Source organism: Psammomys obesus, unplaced genomic scaffold, assembly GCF_907164565.1.
Source record: "Psammomys obesus unplaced genomic scaffold, mPsaObe1.curated_primary_1811, whole genome shotgun sequence".
NCBI lineage: Eukaryota > Metazoa > Chordata > Mammalia > Rodentia > Muridae > Psammomys > Psammomys obesus.
In genome coordinates this window covers 53,920,885-53,940,428 of record NW_026585644.1, presented here as the reverse complement: position 1 = coordinate 53,940,428, position 19,544 = coordinate 53,920,885, and the positions used below count along the sequence as shown (strand labels likewise).

Sequence of the window (19,544 nt, the reverse complement as noted above, 5' to 3'; positions counted from 1 at the left end):
CACTTAGGTGGGATACTGAGACTTTCTTCCCTTGGTTCCCTGAGAGCTCTTTCTCTTCTTTCACTCTTTGAACATATTTTTAGTTTCTTTTTTGTTCTCTTTTGATCTCCTCCATGAAATGGTTTAGTTTTAGGACTTGGTGAAGGGAACTGTAAAAGACATTTCTGACCCTCTACCAGTGGAAGGTCAGGAAAGCAAATGGTGCCAGGCCCTTCAGTGTATTCATGTAGCTGCAAGTTATGGTGGTTTAAGAAAAGAAAAATCTGTCAATCAATCCCTGTTTGACACCATATTCTTCTAAATGAATCATCATTTGGATACTTTTATAAATAAAGTGATTTATATGAAGAGTCATGTCTAAAACCCATGTCTAAAGAAACATCCTGACAACCAATTGATAAGTTGCAAATCTGTTTTATATATAAATTTTAAAAATATTTAAAAAATCATATTTAATACTTTTATTAAAATTCCAATTATGTCACCATTTTTTTGTTATCAAGTTAAACACAGATATGCTCCCACTTGCTTATATCCATAATTTTCATTAAAGATGTTTGCCAAATAATGTCTGTTCTAAAGCCATTTAAATTCTTTACATACATCCTTTGGAAGTTTTTTTTATCAATTAACGATACTATTTGCCTCTCTTCTTTTGTCCTTTAGTTGTTGATCCCTGGTGGTTAGCATCACATTTTGCCTTATGGACTTTTTTTTTTTTTTTTTTTTTTTTTGTCTGTCTGTTCTCTATTTTGGTCTACTTCTTCCAAGTTACTATTATTCTGATGTATTCAGAGGCATCTCTAACATACGTACAGTTTTGCAACTATGAGTTAGTATCAGGTTTTCCTTGGACTTTGTTTTTAGACAGAACTGGCCATATATCTCAGAGGCTGACAAACCCAGGATCTGGTAAATCTTGGAGATACACAATTTAAGATCTAAAGAGCAGCCATCATACTGGCATCACCAAGAGGTTCTCACCAGGGTGCTATCGGCTCTGCATAAACTCATCTGAAAATGTGTTTTACTGGCAAATAGAAGTCTCAGGAATTAGATGTCTGCTAATCCCTGTATATTAAGAAAAGTAGTGTTTAAAATACCAGAAAACTCTTTTACAAGGTATATATGCAAACTTGGGAAAGTTTCTAATGCTATATTGACTGTGCCTATTTATGACAGCAGGTTAATTCTCTTTTCTTAAATTAATGCAAAAGGTTAAAAATTCTTAAATTGTCATTCCTAAGTGTTTGTTAACTTGTCATTTTCCTTGCTTGTTATGACTTTATTGGGCTTGAAAATTGGTCCACTCTCTTTCTTTCTCTCCCTCTCTCCCCCCTCTCCTTCTCTCTGTTTCTCTCTCTCCATTCTTGTTCTTGCTTCCCTGCTTTCTTTTCCTCTTCCCTCTCATTTTCTGTAAGGTTCATTTTGTTGTCTGATTCTGATTGTCCATAATGACTGTTTGGCATATTCTACAGGCAAAGGTCCTGAGACCCTTTTTGCTGGCTATAACCTCAATGATAATGAATGGCACACAGTGCGTGTGGTTCGTCGAGGAAAAAGTTTAAAGCTAACAGTGGATGATCAACAAGCCATGACAGGTAAACTCTTCTGTCTCTGTTATCTCTTTTCTGATTATTATTCTTTTTTAGATTATTATTTCTTCTTTTTTATTTAAATTTTTGGGAGTTTCTTACGTGAGTAGTATATTTCTATCGTTTCTACCTTTTCACTTCCAGCTTCTCCCATCCTCCGCTATCTTAGGTATGGTTTCTATTGCTGTGATAAACCAACAGCAACTCGGGGAAGAAAGAGTATATTACTGTCACACTTTCATGTCATTTGTCATCATTGAAAGAAGTCAGGACAGAAATTCATAGCAGGAACCTAAAGACAGAAACTGAAGAAGAAGCCAGGGAACGGTTGCTTCTCCCCCTCCCCCAGTTTGACTGTTTTTTGTCATGGTTTACTCACCCTGGTTTCTTATAGAATGAAGAATCACCTGTCCAGGATCCCCCGCCCCCACATCAGTAATCAATCGAGAATGCAGGATTATCCACGGGTCAATCTGATAGGGGCATTTTTTTCAATTGAAAGTTCCAAATTGACCCAAACTTGGGTCGAGTTGATATAAAAGTAGCCAGTATGCCACCTCCCATTTCAATATCAAAACCTCTTCTGTAATTATTATTGTTAGATTTATATACATGCATATGTACTTGTAAATACAATCTATTACACTCACCTTACCAGTAACTTGAAGAGAAGTTTTTCAAGTTGGCACTAGGAATTTTGTTAGATAGGGTGTGGCTCTTGCTGAGGAGGGGGGAGGAGACATTGTCACCCAAGTATTAAATTATTTAAACTAGATAGATAGATAGATAGATAGATAGATAGATAGATAGATAGACAGACTTACACTTTCATTTTGAAGTTTCAGACTCATTTTCTGCACATGGCTTTTCAAACCAAAAACAACACCTAACTTGAAGGTTATACTTAGTCCAACCAACGGTTGCATTTGATAAGTAGCCTATTAATTATTTCTCCAACTTGAACATATTTTTGCCATGTCATTTTCCTTCTCCATTAATAATTCAAGAAATTATACTATATTTTAATTTGTGGTAAACATCTCAGTTCTTCATAAAATATTTAAGTCATTTTAGATGTCAATTTATCTTCATTCCCTTTGTTTCTTATATATTTTGTTGATGAAAATTCTGTTTTCACCTTAAAATATGTTCGTAAATTTACTGACATGTTGCTGTACTTCTATTTACTCTCTTGTTTTAGGCTATCATACATCATTTTTTTTTTTTTTTTTTTTTTTTTTTTTTTTTTTTTTTTTTTTTTTTGCCATTTAGTTTGTTGACTGAACTCTAGCATTTGGGATGTAAAGGTCTATTCCAGACTATAGTCCATACCCCATGGAGGTGAGCTGTAGAAAGCTTTGCCCTTGGCAATTAGAGAAGTCAGTGGGAGGGGAGGCGCCACACCCTCATCTTTGAGGACTAACCACCCAGTATCCACTCCTTTATCTTTGGTAGAGAAAGCACTCCAGTAATTATATTAGCACAAAGCACAGCACAGTCTGTGTACACCCAAGACATGTCCCTTTCCTATTAAATTCCAAAGGGCTTCCCAGGCTGAGCAAATGTCGACATGATCTGTATGGGGTTACAAGTTTTGAAGAAATCATTCTTTAGATTAAGGAAAGTGAACCACTAGTTCATAGAGCTGTCTTTGTCATGTATCTCACTGGCTCTTTGTGGCTACCTAGATTTTTATTTTTATGCTTTTATTAATTAATTATTGGTATGTATGGACTTGCAGGAAGAGCCCCAAATAGCCTCACTCAGGAGGCAAAGTGGAGAGGAGCTTGTGTTTCCCTTTAAATGTCTGCAGGAAGCGCTAATGTACCTGTTTGGAAATCTCGAGCCTTCTTCACTTAGGCTCCTTTCCTTCTGCTTGTCTTGTCCAATTCCAATGTGATAGTTTTTGTTTTATCTTCCTATACTTTATTTGGTTAAGTTTTATTATTATTCCTCAGAAGCCTGCCTGTCCTTTTCTAATGAGGGTCAAAAGGGAGTTGGATCTGGATTAGAGTGGAGGTGCAGAGGAGCTGGCAGGGGTGGAGAGAGGGGAAACCATAATCAGGATCTATTATGTGAGAAATGAACCTTTTGCACAAGTGCAACACAATCACCATTCACAAGAAGACTCTGAAACAGCAACTTAAGACTAAGAAGGGAAGACAGAATCATACATGGGCAGAAGAATGTCTGCTGAGGTCAGTTAGCTTTACTTAAGATCAGTACTTGGATGAGAAAAAACTGTTTTTGAAGATAAACATTAGTTGCTAAAGCAATTGGATGTTATACAGAGGATTTATAGTTATGGCTTTGAGTCTTGGAAGTCAAGGACAATAAATGCATAAATCATGGCAGACATAACTTAGTCTAAGTGTCTTTCACAGAGGCACTTAGGGCAGATAGGACATAGGAATTCTTATTTTAAAGATGACAAAGGTGAAGTTCAAAGAGAAGTAGGTTATGTCTTATTGAAATGCTATTGTTATAAGACACGAGGAGAGTATCCAAGAATTTTTTCATTTTCTTTTCTTTGTAAGCTTAGTTTTGTTCTACTATATTCCAGAAAATAATAATAAATGTATAGCTCTATAATGAATACTTTCCCAGATACAGCATTACATTATAAGATAATACATACACACACATACATACATGTATCTATACAATGGAGGTGTTAGCTGATAATACAGGGCAATTTATGATGTGAGGAATGGTTGACATAAAAAGCCTTAAGTTTGGAACTCAGGAGACTTGATTTCAGAGATACATTAAATATTTTAATCAGGTAGTGGTGGTGCCTCCCAACTTGGGAGGCAGAAGCAGGCGGATCTCTGTGAGTTTGAGGGCAGCCTGGTCTACAGAGTGAGTTCCAGGACAGCCATTGCTATACAGAGAGACCCTGTCTCAAAAAAGCGAAAACAAACAAACAATTTGAGGCCAGGTGTGGTGGCACATACCTCTGAAGGAAGAAGGCATGAGGGTCTCCATGAGTTCCAGGCCTGAGTGATCTACACAGTGAGTTCTAAAACAGCCAGAATATGGAGAAAGATCCTGTCTCAAGAAAACAAAACAAAAAACAGAAAAACAAACCAAAAAAAACCAAACAACAACAAAAGAAAAAGAAAAACAGACTGGCATATTGTTTGAATGGGGAGGTTATTTCTTACGGTCTGTACCAACCAGACAGCACTGTGCTTAGTCTGATTTGAGCAAATGTGGCAATATACAAGATAGCAAGTACTCACCCCAGAACTACGGTGGGTTCAGGCACGGAAGCAAGCCAGTATGAAAAAAAGTGTTCCATATAAATTTTATTTCAAGACTCTTTTAAGTTTAGGAAAAGTTCCAAGAATAAAAATAATGTCATGACCACCTGTGTGTTGCTACTATGGTAAGCCGTGTTTCTTCATTTGCTTTGACATTTTCACTTCCCACTCTTCTCTCACCTTCAGTTTTCCCCTTAAACTGCTGAGGAAAAATGATATTGGAAGTGACCTTTTAATCCCTGAATTCTTCAACATATATTTTCTAAAAAATAGGATGTACTCCTTACACAGCAAAGTAAAAGTTGTCGGCTCCCATACCTTTGCAGGGATACTGTGCATTTTGCCTGACCATCATAATTCTGTCAGTTTACTCAATCTAGGACTGGGAGCTCTGTAAAGCTGTCATGTCTCCTGAGTCGTCTTCAACCTATGTATTTCCATAAACTCTCCTTGTCTTTTAGAACATTGGTATTGTTAATTTACAGATTTTTCTTCATGCCATGTATTGATTGGGCATTTGTTTTGTGTTTGTTGAATGTGCCATCATAATTCACTGCTCATATTCTCTCTTTTATTTCATTGTCCACATTCTTGACACCAAAATCTCTGTGTTTAATCCTATCTGGAGGCAGGAATTTGGGTGGGTGATAAAGTTATTCAGTTTTTTTCACAAAATAATTACTATATTATTTTCTTTCTGGAAATTAATAAATCATCTATGGAAAGGCACATCAAATCTTTGTGCTTTAATAAATGTTTTCCCATAAATTATCAGTTGATAAATACTCTACCTATTGCAATCAACTAAAGCAGTTACAAAGCACTGACTTTCAGCACCCAGCATTCCCCGAATGTTTGGAGTCCACATTTAGCACTGTACTGCGTGCAGCGCTCCTCTTCATTTCTCTGCATTTCCTATTTTCTTCTTCCTTTCTGACTGATGTGCATTCGCAAGATTTCTTTTTATATTTTACAGTAATTTCTAATTACTTGTCCTAAATGCTTTTATGCTCAATTTATTGCAGATTGTTATCAAATTGACTGCTTTTTTTTTTTTTTTTTTTGGAAAAGCATGCTACTTAGGCACTACTTTTTAATCTATTATCTGCCAACAGAATTATCAATTTACATTTAATGAGCAATAATTTTTAAATCTTATTTTACTTTAAATTTAAATATAAGTAACTTCATTTTTCTTCCCTCCTATGGCTCCCAATCATCTTAAAATTTATGTTTTTTTTTAATATTATTGTGATTATATATGTATGTATATTGTGATATAGCCATATGTAATATCCATATGTAATATGAATGATATATACATGCTTGAATAGCATATGTAAACACATAAATAAAATTTACTGAGTCCATTTAGCTTGTATGTACGCTTTTAGAGTTAACCACCTAGCTTTGGATTACCAGTTAGGGGATTACAACTGAGGAAGACTAATTCTCTCTCAGCAGTTGTTAATTGCGTATATCTCTTTACCTCGTGGTGGGACCCGCAGAGCGCTCTCGTCCTCACTAGCAGGTCAGCTGATAGAACTGTTTAAGTCTTGTTCAGGCAGCCATCTTGTTGTCATCTCATGGGCTCAACTTCCATTCCATGTCTGCAGGACAGAGGTTCACAGCTGACGTTCTAGTTCTCTGGCTCCTTTATTTTTCTTATCTTTCTGCAATGTCCTCTGAGCCTTCTGTGTAGGAGTTGTGTGGTAACATGTACTCAATTGTTACCAGATGTCTTTGCATTATGATCTTCTCAGCAGGTACAAACTGGAAACATCTATCAACCATTGAATATGTACCCACATATATGCATAAATATACCAACATGTATACATATTAATTGCATGTGTAGACAAATATGCACCCGCATGTCTAAGTAAACATGAGTTCTCATCACTATCTCTATGCCTACAGAATTTTCTCCTGATTTTTCTTATTTCATTTGCCCATGCATTTTCCTATAAGCTGAGAATTCGGGCCACTATTTTATTTATTTGTTTACTCTGATAATGTATCTAAAATAATTTAAGATTTGCTTTATTGCTGTAATGAATAAATAACTTGGATTCTTTCTCCTTCTTGCCTCCATTTCTTTTTGTTTTTGTTATTGAAGATCTCAGGAACCCAATACTTGACCATAATAAGAATTCATAATAATAATGATTTACATAGTATAAAAAGATTTTCTAATGCAGCATTAAGAACTTAGGACTGGCAATTAGGTATAAAATGGTATGTTTGTAAAGAACTTGGTGGCCACTTAAAGCCACCATGAATCAGGAAAGCATTAGGTATTTCTATTAAATAGTACACTATGAACAGGAAGAATTTTAAAGAATGAAATAATACAGACCCTTCACACATGGCTATGTAGTTTTACAACCAAGTAATGTCATAGTAATTCTATTATTTGTTGAACAGAAAGTATACACTCAGGTTGTTCTTGGGATTATCTGCACCTCACGTGAAATAAGGAGGCTAGGGTTTCATGTAGAGAGACACAAAATTAAAGGGTCTCTAGGTCATAGATAGGAAGGGAATGAACAAACTATGGTGTATCTTTAATTAGGAGAAGTAATCAAAGTTTCCTTTCATTATTTCTTATAAATATTCTGTGATTGTGCGCTATATATGTAAGTTGGTGTGTGGCCTCATTCAATGTGATTCACCATTTCCTCAAACTTGTGAGCCAAGACTCATCATGTTCCTTCATTGAATCATTCACATATCATTAGTAAATCTTGCAAACTGTATCTACAAAACTGTTCAAATTCTGCTACCGTTATACTTTCCAAATCCCTGTCTAGTCTATTGGAGCCATTAAAGACACACATGCATGCACATGCGCACACACACACACACACACACACACACACACACACACACGCCATGTTCTCTGCCTATTTAAAACCCCATTTACCTGATAATCAGCACCGTTTTAATCTTATATGAGCCAGCGTCTTGATTTGCTCATGGTTTTAACTCATTCAGTGCCAAAAAATTTTGTTCATCTGTCTCCTTTGCATGGAGTGCAGTCCTTGATTCATCCGCTATAAGATTTAATATGATTTTTTTTTGCAGTTCAATTCTTCAGCTTAAATAGTATCCCAGTTTGTGACTACCAATACGACATCGCACTCATAAAATTCACAGCATGTCTCAGTTTTGTTCTTATCCATTTAATGATATGCTCACCTCTTTTAGTATTTCGTTCCCCCGAGAGACTGTGAATTTTCTGAGAACAGGGAGAGGTATGTCTCTTTCAGCACTTCCTTCACTTCCTTCCATAGCAGTTGAAACATGTGCTGACCATGCAATAACTAACAAGAGCACATAAGGCTTAGTGAGCTTTTCTTTTTGTTGTTGTTGTCCTATGCCAGAAATGTAGCACAACTTAGAACAAGGTGAAATTGAAAATTCAGCACAGATACTGAGAGTTCTACATGGGCAAATCATCCAAGAAACATCTTGAGGCTTATGTTTCATCATGAAAGCTGAAGACCCCCACTCTGATTCACAATTTCTAAATCCACTGATTCAATCTATGAGAATTAACCATTTAGATATTATAAGCATGAAAAGTTTTCTATAAAATCTTTAGAAAATAGTTTTGCAAAGTTCTTTTTGTTTTCTTTTAATCAACAAAGTTTCATATACAACAGTAGAGGTGGTTGTGTTACTGATGAAGATGATCTCAAATAAATTCTGAGGAGAAATACTTTTAAAAGCCAACATCAGGATACTGGAGAGATGGCACGGAGGTTAAGAGCGCTGCTTGCTCTTCCTGGGGTCCTGATTTCAATTCCCAGCAACCACATGGTGGCTCACACCCATCTATAGTGAGATCTAGTGCCCTCTTCTGGCATTCAGGTGTACATTCAGGGAGAGCATTCTATACACAATAAAACACTAAATAAATCAAAAGAGAGAGAGAGAGAAAGAAAGAAAGAAAGAAAGAAAGAAAGAAAGAAAGAAAGAAAGAAAGAAAGAAAGAAAGAAAAGAGAGAGAGAAAGACAGAAAGAAAGATAGAAAGGAAGGAAAGGAAGGAAGGAAGAAAGAAAGAAAGAAAGAAAGAAAGAAAGAAAGAAAGAAAGAAAGAAAGAAAGACAAGGAAAGTAAGAAAACCACACTTCAAAAACAAAACAAAAAGCCAACATCAGCCAGGGTGTTTTTAGTGGATGATGGCTCCAGATGCCATTTAGCCCCCTTATACCAAATGTGTTTCTCAGTGCTGCCTATGCAATTCGGGGATTTCTGAATTAGGACAATATATTTTCATGTAACATGGTTGCTTCAACACTGTCACTACATTCTTATAATTTATTATTTCCAAAGACTTCATTGTCAGAAAGGAAACATTATTGTTTTCACTGAAATTCTCTGTCTTTCTGAATTAAATGTTCTTCCCTTCTTCGTAGCTTTCAAGTTCTTAACAGTATAAAATATTAATTTCACATATTAGAAATGTGTTTTGCTCTGTATATTTTTGTTTGTTTTTTGTCAATAAAACTTTTAGGAAGAAACACAGATGCTTTAGAATTGGGGTAAACTAACTTAAGACTCGGATTTTTTAATACTGCCAAAATAATAAAAGTCATCATCAGTATTGAAGCCTCAGTGATTTTCATAGTCTTTTCATATTCCCTATCCTACAAAGCTTATTAATTCAGTACTGCTGATGGCCCTAGAGCTTTAAGCTTGCAAATTATTAAAGATTGATTTTGTTGTTACCAAAGAGGCAGAGCTCCCACAGAGCAGTATTGAGGTCATTGAACAAAAACTGAAGAGCAAAAGCAAAATGATCTTATATGAAAAAACTGAATTGGTAAGAGGGTAATAGCATTTTACTTCAGTAACTTAACCAGAGGCTTCTTAGTATGTGGATGGGAAGATAGTTTTCTTCAGTAAACTATGGGTTTACTTCTCGATGTGTAGAGAAAAAAAAAATCAAATCAAACCAATGACTAAACAAAACAAGACAAAAACATAACAAAGATAGCTGAAGAGATAGGGGAATGAAGAATCTCAGAGAGTAAAAAATAAGCATTTTTAAACACAATTCAGGGAATCTGTAGTTATTAAAGGCAATTGATAATACAAACACTTTTCTTATTTAACCAAATATGCCTGTTATATTTTATTTACAGCAGTGTTTAATGATACTAGCCAGCATGTTTGCTGTTTTTATTAACCAAATTGAATCTTGTCAAAATGTTGATGTGAGTCCACATAGGTAGTTTTAATATTCATTATGCTTAGAAAAATGGTTCAGTGCATTTTCTCAAGTCTTGATTCTGAGTTGGTCCCAATTAATGTTTTCATTAATATCATGGATGATAGCATAGGATCAGCTTAATAAGTTTTCCCATTATTCCAATTTTGATAGGGAAACTAACCAAGAAGTTGTTTGGAAGAATTGGTTGCAGTTTAAGTGAACTTCTTGAGATGCAGCAGAAAGTGTGGCAAACACGGTTTAGTGAGGAATAAGGCTGGGAATGAGCCAAAAGCAAGGATTAATATTCATGGATGTAGTATTTTACAACTTAGAAACCAAATTCTTATCTTTTTATTAAATTTCAAAGTTACAGGAAGATAGAATCAGTACTTTAAAGGTAAATACGGTATTAGCTTGACTCTTGATGGGATTGACAGAGAAATCTGGTGAGACAGGGAGAGGTAGGCCTATATGGACTAGTCACCAAATAAAACTACAACCACACTAGGATATTTGAGATGGTATTTCGTGGTTGTGTAGGTTTATAACACTTGCATTCTCCTCAGAACTGAGTGTACTTTGCACTAACACATTGTGCTTAATTGTAATGAAAATGTGAGGAATATGGTATAGGTCCAGATTTAATCTCTAACGTAATTGGGAGACTAGAGATAATCTAGATATTTACACAATAACAGGAGAGAGTGCAAAGTATATTTTTACTTACAGACACATTTTAATGGTTCATTATTACACAAACATTCAGTGGTTCTTTTCTGTTTATACAGGATATAGAACACTACATAATAATATAATATTCCTGGAAAAAAGTAAAGAAAAATATTACTAATCACAAGCTAAGATGTACGGATTGCTAACACAGACATAGACGTTCAGATCAGTTACCACGCCTAACCCTTCTTTGCCTCCTTTCTTGGAATTTTTTCTTTCTGTTCCCTCCCTTCTTTTACTTTTTATGAAAGTGATAACATGTTAATGAGGATTTAATTTTTGTTGTTGTGTCAAGAAATTTTATGTAGGTTGGCCCAGAACTCAGTATGTATGTCAAGCCGGTCTTTAACTCATAATTCTCTTGCCTTAATTCTTCATTCTTGTTGAGAGAAGGGCATCACACACAGGCATGATGAGAATTTTGATTGCATCTTAAATTTTCATGGATATTAAAACCTGGCTAAAATATATCATTATATTTGTCTGCCTTACCTTTGAACATCATTTAGATGTTCTTGCTACTTGCTATACCTATCAAGATTGTAAGCTTTTAATTTTGAAGTATGCTTTTCTACTTCAAAATACGTGAAAATCCTCAGTTGGAAGTGTCTTTCAGATGCATAGTATAGCAATGTATTTTCTTTTCTTTTAGGGCAAATGGCAGGTGACCATACACGACTGGAGTTTCATAACATAGAGACAGGCATCATCACAGAACGACGCTATCTTTCTTCCGTCCCCTCCAACTTCATTGGACATCTGCAAAGCCTGACTTTTAATGGAATGGCATACATTGACTTGTGCAAAAATGGTGATATAGACTACTGTGAGCTCAATGCCAGGTTTGGCTTCAGGAACATCATCGCAGATCCTGTTACCTTCAAGACCAAATCGAGCTATGTTGCCTTAGCTACATTGCAAGCCTACACCTCTATGCATCTATTTTTCCAGTTCAAGACAACATCCCTAGATGGACTAATTCTATATAACAGTGGGGATGGAAATGACTTTATTGTGGTTGAATTAGTTAAAGGGTACGTACATATCAGTTCAATAAGAAGAGAAACAAACATTGTGTAAAAGTTGTCTATATGAAAGACAAATTGTTGAATTGATACAGTGCTAGGCAGGACAAGGAATTCAAATGACTCATTTGTTGATAACAAGCATTAGGCATCTTCAGTAAGTATGAAACATTGCAGTCGCTTGTGTATACAGTTATACTTGTGAGTACAGGTAAGTTCTAGTTCATGGTAGATCTCCTATGACCCTCGTACTCCAAATGTGTATTTCCTGAATTTTGACAATGAAATTCTACACAAGTTCCAGTAGGCAACTCTGTTCTAAAATAACTAGCTAATTCAGTTCATCAGATTAGATATTTAATGAAATTCTAATTAAGTCAAGCTCAAGTCTGTGATGAATAATCCAGAAAGAATGATGTGAAAATGAAACTTTTTGATAGTGTGATGGTAAGTGGACACATTTTCATTAATTTGGACATCTATTCATCCACTCAGTGAATATTATTGTCCATTTACTCTAGACTATATATATTTACTATAGACTACCTACTATATAATACACCAGGTAATACACATATGTGTTTCTGTTGCCATGCTTGTGTACATCTTAGATTCTTCCCAACCTTGAAACACACACACACCACACATGTCCAGGCGAATATACAACTTCAACAGAAAAAGATGATAACTAGTTTCCTAGGATGATTATACACACATTTTCAGGGATCTTGCTGGAACAGAAAGACAAATAGAGCAGGAAGTGTGCATTAGAGCTTGGTGTTGACACAAGAGAACATACCTCCCATGAGAAGAATTGCCATACCAGTGTGATTAACCAGATGAAAACACAGTAGGAATGGGGAACTCATGAGGGAAGGAGATACTTACTGCTTTTAGTTTCACATGCAGACAACTCTGTCTTGAGATTCTAGAATAATGATCCACCTGGAGGTGCCCATTTGAAATGTCTTGTTTACCATCATTGCTCATTCAGAAAGTATTGACTCTTCTCTATTTCATTTTCTTTCTAGGTACTTACATTATGTGTTTGATTTGGGAAATGGTGCTAACCTCATCAAAGGGAGCTCAAATAAACCACTTAATGACAATCAGTGGCACAATGTAATGATTTCAAGGGACACCAGCAATCTCCACACTGTAAAAATCGACACAAAAATCACAACGCAAATCACTGCGGGAGCCAGAAACTTAGACCTCAAGAGTAAGTACTGACTCAGTCACAGTATCAGCATCCCTCCAACGTCTGCACACGAGTGAAAAGAACCCTTTACTCAGGGCACACGCTCATGCCTTCTGCAAAGGCTGACCAGAATTTTGGTTTTTCAACATTTTTAATAATACAACACACAAGTCTCTGTTCTTCCTTTAATGTGGCACGAACATATGTATTTTTAATAACAGTTCAAAAATGTAGCACCTAAGAATGAATGCATGATGAAAATTTAAACAATGAGAAAAATGTGCTCATGATCTCAATATTGTTTAAAAAAAAAATAGGCACTGGTAAGATTTTTTTTTCAGTGTCAATGCTTTTCTACAATTTGGAGATAATGGAACTGGATATATATTGAACTTTTAGATGTTTTTACTTTTGCCCCTCCCCCCCAAAATCAGATTCTGTAGATGATTTAAGACCCTTCCACCAACAGCTCTGAGGTCGGCTTCTCCTCGGTGATCAGTAGTGAGTTTTACTTTCTTCACCACCTCCTTAACATAAAAATTACAGGAACATATACGTGTTTCTGTTATCTATCTATCTATCTATCTATCTATCTATCTATCTATCTATCTATCTATCCATTTATCTATATATCTATCTATCTTCTATGTATTATCTATCTTTTATCTATGTATCTGTTTTTCTCTCCCTCTCTCATACATTCACACATAATAATGTTGCTTTAATGAGCTGTTGATAAAGCCTTAGCTGGCATTTTGTTTCTTATTGAGATTTAATTTTTCAAATGGTTAGAAGACATGTATAATAGGAGAAAATAACATTAGGTGTTATGAGTCTTTGTGATTTACTGAGAATGCACAGAGCAGAAAGCTTTGGAGAAGATTGTGTTGGTCTGAGTATAGGAGAGCTGAAGCAAGAATGTCTCACCAGGGATGGAGTAGCTTCTAGAGGAGAGAACAGTAAACCCAGCTTTCCACACACCCCCATGCCTTCCCTCCTACTTTGTCCTGACACATGGCAAAGCCCCTCAGATATGATTGCCAGCATATTTTTCTTTAAAAAGCTGCTCATTTATATTGATAGGATTCCCCCCCCCTTTGATTCAAGAAGTAAATACATTAGAGAGTTACAGAACTGGAGAAGAAAAATCCAACATTATTCTTTCTAGAGAAAAATGCAGCTTTTCGCTTTCTGTGATTGTGGGTCATATTTACAATGCTGGATGCTTATTTGTCACTTGTAAAATATCTAGTAATGGTTGTCTCCCTTTTTTCATAGGGAGCTCTTTGTTAACTTCAAAGAGCTTTTGTTTGCTACAAATCTAATAGCTTAGCTGAAACCTAACAGGATATTCAGAGGAATGCATTTTAACAAGCTCTACTGCTTCTTTGTCTTCTCTGAGACAGTAGTGAGCTGAGTATTTGGTTCCTATTCAGAAGATGCCCTCATTTTGCATGTTAGGCTCAGGAGGCCATTTTCTAGGAAAGGGGCGAAGGGGATTGTAAAGTTCAGTGCACTGGCCAGGCCAACTACGGCTGAATAAAACAATGCCTTGTTTATGTCAGAGAGATTTCAGGACACATACACGATTGTCACTAGACAGCTCAGATGTCAGGCCAGAGATTCAAATGACTGGAAACATATGGGTCACCATTGTTTGACCCATCCAATACTTATAGACGCAGTTTGTGAACATGAGCCCTGAAATCCAGTGGGTTGTGTGTCTTCAGATGTTTATGATAAAGAAGTTTTAGTCGGATTCTTTCTGATAAGGGTGTGTGCCATAAAGATAGCTTTAAAAATCTTAGACACTTTTTTTTTCTGAAAATAAGGATGCTTTTTAACACTGAATATTAATAAAACATTTCCCATAGTAAAAAATACCAAAACCACAACTTATATAAAGAGTAGACAAATTCAGATGTTAAGTCTGATATTCTTACTAAATGCATATTTAAAAAAGAAAAAAAAAACTCAATTTAAGTTAGAGGCTACTGCCCGAGATGAATAATTCGTTTTATGTATTTATTTGTTTACATGTGTGGGGGGTGCACAGACACATGCCTGCACTGCCTTCATGGTGTGGACCCTCGAGGAGGACACTGGGTTTCTTGCTTTCGCCTTCTCTACCATATTCCTTTCAGCCAGAGCCCCTGTTTGGGCCCTACTCCTGCATCTCTGCTCTGTTTTATAGGCACATGAATGGCCAAAAAGGCTGTTTGTGTGGATTCTGGGATACTAACTGCAGGTGTCATGCTTGTGTGTGAAGCAGTCTTCTTTACAGATATATTTCTTCAACAAAGATTCTTTACCAATAAATACCCTGCTCTATTCTGTGAAGCTGCTGTGCCTTCTAGAAAGACCTCTCAGTAAGGTTACAAAATGAGAACTAGTCCATAAGATTAGGCTGACGTTTCAGCTTATAAGTGCATGTGTAATTTTTAACGGGAACAACAACCCTAAGAAGCACAATGGAAGGAGAACATCCCTCATCTATTCCGCACTATTGCTGTTCATGATGCAATGCTAGCCAGATGCTGTTTACTGAGCACCGACCTCTGCTAAGAGTGGAGAGCACTGGAGAAAGGACAGGGTCCTGCTACGAAAAGTTACCATCCAATAAATGCACTTCATCTGAGCACACACATGCAGGACATAGTGGGGAGGAAAGCTATGGTGCCACATGCGGGTACTGAAACTGGGCTGAGAATGAAGACTTTGAGGAAGCCTTGTTTAAGGGGTATGGGAAGAACAAGCGAAAACAGCCAAGCACTGTTTGTTTCTCCTTCCCTTCTGGGCACCCACGAGAAGCTAAGGATGGGTTTATGGATGTAAGACCTGCAGGGCTTCATTCCCAGAACGGATCATGCACACCATTCATGTAGAGTGGAGCCTCTAGAAATGCAGGAAACAGGGAAATCACCTTATCTGAGTCAGTGGTTTATTTTGGGTTTATTTTCACCAGGATTGACCCTGTGAGGATTAGTCTGATTTAACCACACCTTCTTCATATCAGTGCAGACATCTGTACTTCTCCAAGTGAGACCAATTAGCTTACCTTTACCACCAGCTTATGGTAGTTGGTGAAGTGAAGAATTCTGCATCCTTTTCAGTATAGCTCTCCAGCGATGCCCAGAAACCATTAACAGGTGTCTAGTTAACGTCCTCACACGCCATGAATTAACATCCTGAAACAAGGCACAATGTATGTTAAACAAACTGTAGCCCACCTTTTAATTGTTTTGTATGTGGCCCTTTGTTTTCGTGGTTTGACTTTGATTAGTCCTTATCTGAAGTCACTTGGTTGAAGCAGATTTTGGACGTTTTCACTTACATTACTATACCTGAAAGAAACACCAGAGGGCAGCATAGGGCCACCCATGACATTGGGGAGGTGGAGTAACTCGATCGGTTTGCTCTGGGAAACAGAATCTCTTTGTTTCCAGAATCTAAAATTCCACATTTAGCCTTCACTGTAATGCACGCTTTTGTCCATGACTGTGTTTCATCTTGCAGATGTTGAAATATGAAACACGGACCTCTCTTTTTCCCCACCTCTGCTCAGGTCACAAACAAGCCTCAATCTAAGGATCCCTCCAGAAGAGGAATTCATGCTGATGACCTTGTTCAAATGATCTTTCCTGACACCGCCCAAGTCTCATGGGTGTATGCCTCTCCCTGCTGATATAATTTGTTTTCATCCTTATTCCCAGCTGCTGGTGCCTACTCCCTTTGACTACTATATACAAGCTGCAACAACAATGAAAGGCACAGCATTTCCTTGCTCTCGACTGATTCCAGAGCACAGTTCTATTCATTCTGGAACTTTTGAGTCCTGGCCACTTTAGTAAGATAATGTAGTCTCTACCTGTGCTTCTCTTGTCCTAATTTGACAATTTGTATTTTCAAGTGTCTGGGAAAAAGCTGATATTCATTGAGTCTCTATTAAATACTCGATGGATTTTAATGAGGTTATAGTATGTAATCCTTATGAGTGTCGGGGAATTTGAATTGAGGTCAGTCTTGCTTATTCATTTATCTAGTTCAAGAATAAAAATAGAAAAGACGAATAGTTTTGGGTTTCAATTTCCATGGGTGCCTTATTTAAGTATTAAGTTAATCTGTCAGAAAATTGAGGCTCAATTGGACTTGATTGGAGCTGACCATACTCCTAAGTGCATATCAGACAGTGCCCTCAGGTGGCCACTTAGCAAAATTACACCGAGTTACTCGGCACATCTAGGTCAGCCAGATGGAGAGCACTTTGTCCCTTCCTCCTCCTTTATGCCTCTCACAAATCCCAAATTATTTCCCTCCTAATCTCCTTTTAGCTTCTTTCATTTTGCCATTCAAATCTCAGCCTGCAGGTAGCTAGCTGCCTGCTATTGTGCTTCCCACGCCCAAACCACTGGAAGAAACCCCAGTCAGAAACAGCCAGGACCTTCAGCTTCAACAGGTTCAGTCTCTAAGTGAAGATTTGCATATATCCTCGGCTTGTTCTTTTTCATGTAACTCAGATCAGTCTGTTACCTAGTGGCTGTCATTTTCTGGACCTAACTATAAGGCATGTCTGCCTATTTTCGACATTTTCACGTTCATTTTGAAAAACATTTAATGAAGGAATGTCAGTTCCAAAACGTTGATCATGATGAAACATGTCTGAGCTTTGTTGTTTGGCACATGTGACTTCTGGTAGCCCATTTGCCGTACCTGGTTTTGTTTGTTTGTTTGTGTTTTTGTTGTTTTTTGCTCAAACAGGACATGTCAGATAAGAATTTGACTTTGAGCCTAGCCTTAGAGCTGGACGAGACATCGACAGTGCAGGAATTGCCCACTGGCTTGTTGTTTATAATGCAGTGAGATTACTAACACTCTACATTTGTGGGAGGTTATTTTAAGGAAACCTTTTCAGTGGCTAGCAGTGAGGCCCCTCAGAGGGTAGGGAGTTTGTTCTAATTACTGCAGTGGGATCTCCAGGAGACAGGGCTGTCCCTGGCACCTGCTCCCTCCTTCCTAGTCATCCCACCAACCTGTTTTCCTGCTATCAACATGCCTTTGAGACCCTCTTTCTACCCTGCCTGCTGGCACTGCCCTGAGATAACATCTCATTACTGGCATCAGTTCAGCTTAATACTCTCCACTTTATCTCATTCTCAAAGTGCCCGAAACACAGGGTTTAAACTCAGTGAACGGACCTGTCACCATGGTCTCTAGAAGGTAGCAGGTGTTTTCCCAGCTGCTGCGCCTGGTCTCACTTCTTTACAAATTGGCTATAAATATCCAATTAGATTTTCATGGCATGCAGTACGAACCTCCTGAGAAAGACATTGTGTTTCTAAGGCTCTGTATATCTCAGAAGGAAGCAGGGTGGTTTGCTGCTCCTGGAGAAGGGCTTTGAGCATCCTCAGAAGCTGGGGTCAGTGGAGTTGGCGGCACACTTTAGAATGATCTTTCAGCTGCACTGTTGACAATAGACTAGGCCCACCTCTGAGGCTATCACCACAGCTCAGAACAGAGACAATAAGGCTGTGGGTCTGTCAGAGTAATACTTGACAGTTTTGTTACTCCTTTTCCCTCACAGGAGTTGCACCACAGTTACCTGGAAGACAATTAGAGACATGAAACCATTGCTTCTCTTTGATGACTCCATTGAATTCCCAAGCTTTGCAGAAATCAGACCAAATCTATTCTCTTGACTATAAAACCTCTGACAGTTTGTTTTAATCCACTCTCACCTCCCCCACCTCTAGAGAGACACACAGTTACACTATTGCAGCTTAAATTGTGCATCTTGTACTAACAACTCTGAGGTTTAAATGCCATCATCCTTTGCACCCACTTTGGAATCTTTCTCATTTTGCAGAAACACCCTATATTAGATAGTTAACCTCTTCCAATTCTGAGACTTCTTTTCCCATCCAGTGGGATCACAGGAACTTGAGGAACCCTGAGATCTGACCCATTCCTTTCCGTGCCAGCAGTGATGTGCTCCAGTGAACTGATCTATCCAGCCATGTGTCTACAGGTCCAGCCTTCTACTTCCTGATTCTTTACCTCACAACAGTTATTGTATGTGTGTGAGTGCTGCATGCACACTGATGTATATGTGCCACATGCATGCCTTGTGCATACAAAGGATAGAGGAGGAAGCCAGGTCTTCCTATCTGGCTCCCCCAGAACTGCAGGGGATGTGCAGTTACTGATGGTTGTGACCACCATATGTATAAGGAGCAAACCTAGCTCAGCACACTGGCCTCTGTCTTTTTAATGAAGAAAAGATGAGACACAGATCTTGTGCTACAAGAAGCATAAACCAACTAAGACTAACCTAAGGAAACAAAAGAAAGAAAGGCATGGGAGGGAGAAAGGAGAGAGAGGTGGGGTGCACGGTGGGGAACAGAGACTGACCATTGGTAAAAGCAGTACCTGCTTCTTTGAGCATCTGCAAGGGCTGCATGAACTAGCAAGGCAGCTGTCCCTTCTTCTTCTAGTTGGCCTTTTCT

At 37.5% G+C, this 19,544-nt stretch overlaps 1 protein-coding gene across 26 annotated transcripts in view; it reads left to right on the top strand.

The window, feature by feature from the left end:
- Nrxn1 (neurexin 1) overlaps positions 1-19,544 on the top strand; it is a 1,203,268-nt gene that overhangs the window by 547,697 nt on the left and 636,027 nt on the right. For all 26 annotated transcript variants that reach the window (XM_055619661.1, XM_055619760.1, XM_055619722.1 and 23 more), the window contains 3 exons: positions 1,479-1,601; positions 11,468-11,849; positions 12,872-13,062. In XM_055619661.1, the coding sequence (XP_055475636.1) occupies positions 1,479-1,601; positions 11,468-11,849; positions 12,872-13,062 (696 nt within the window). The remainder of the gene's footprint in view (positions 1-1,478; positions 1,602-11,467; positions 11,850-12,871; positions 13,063-19,544) is intronic.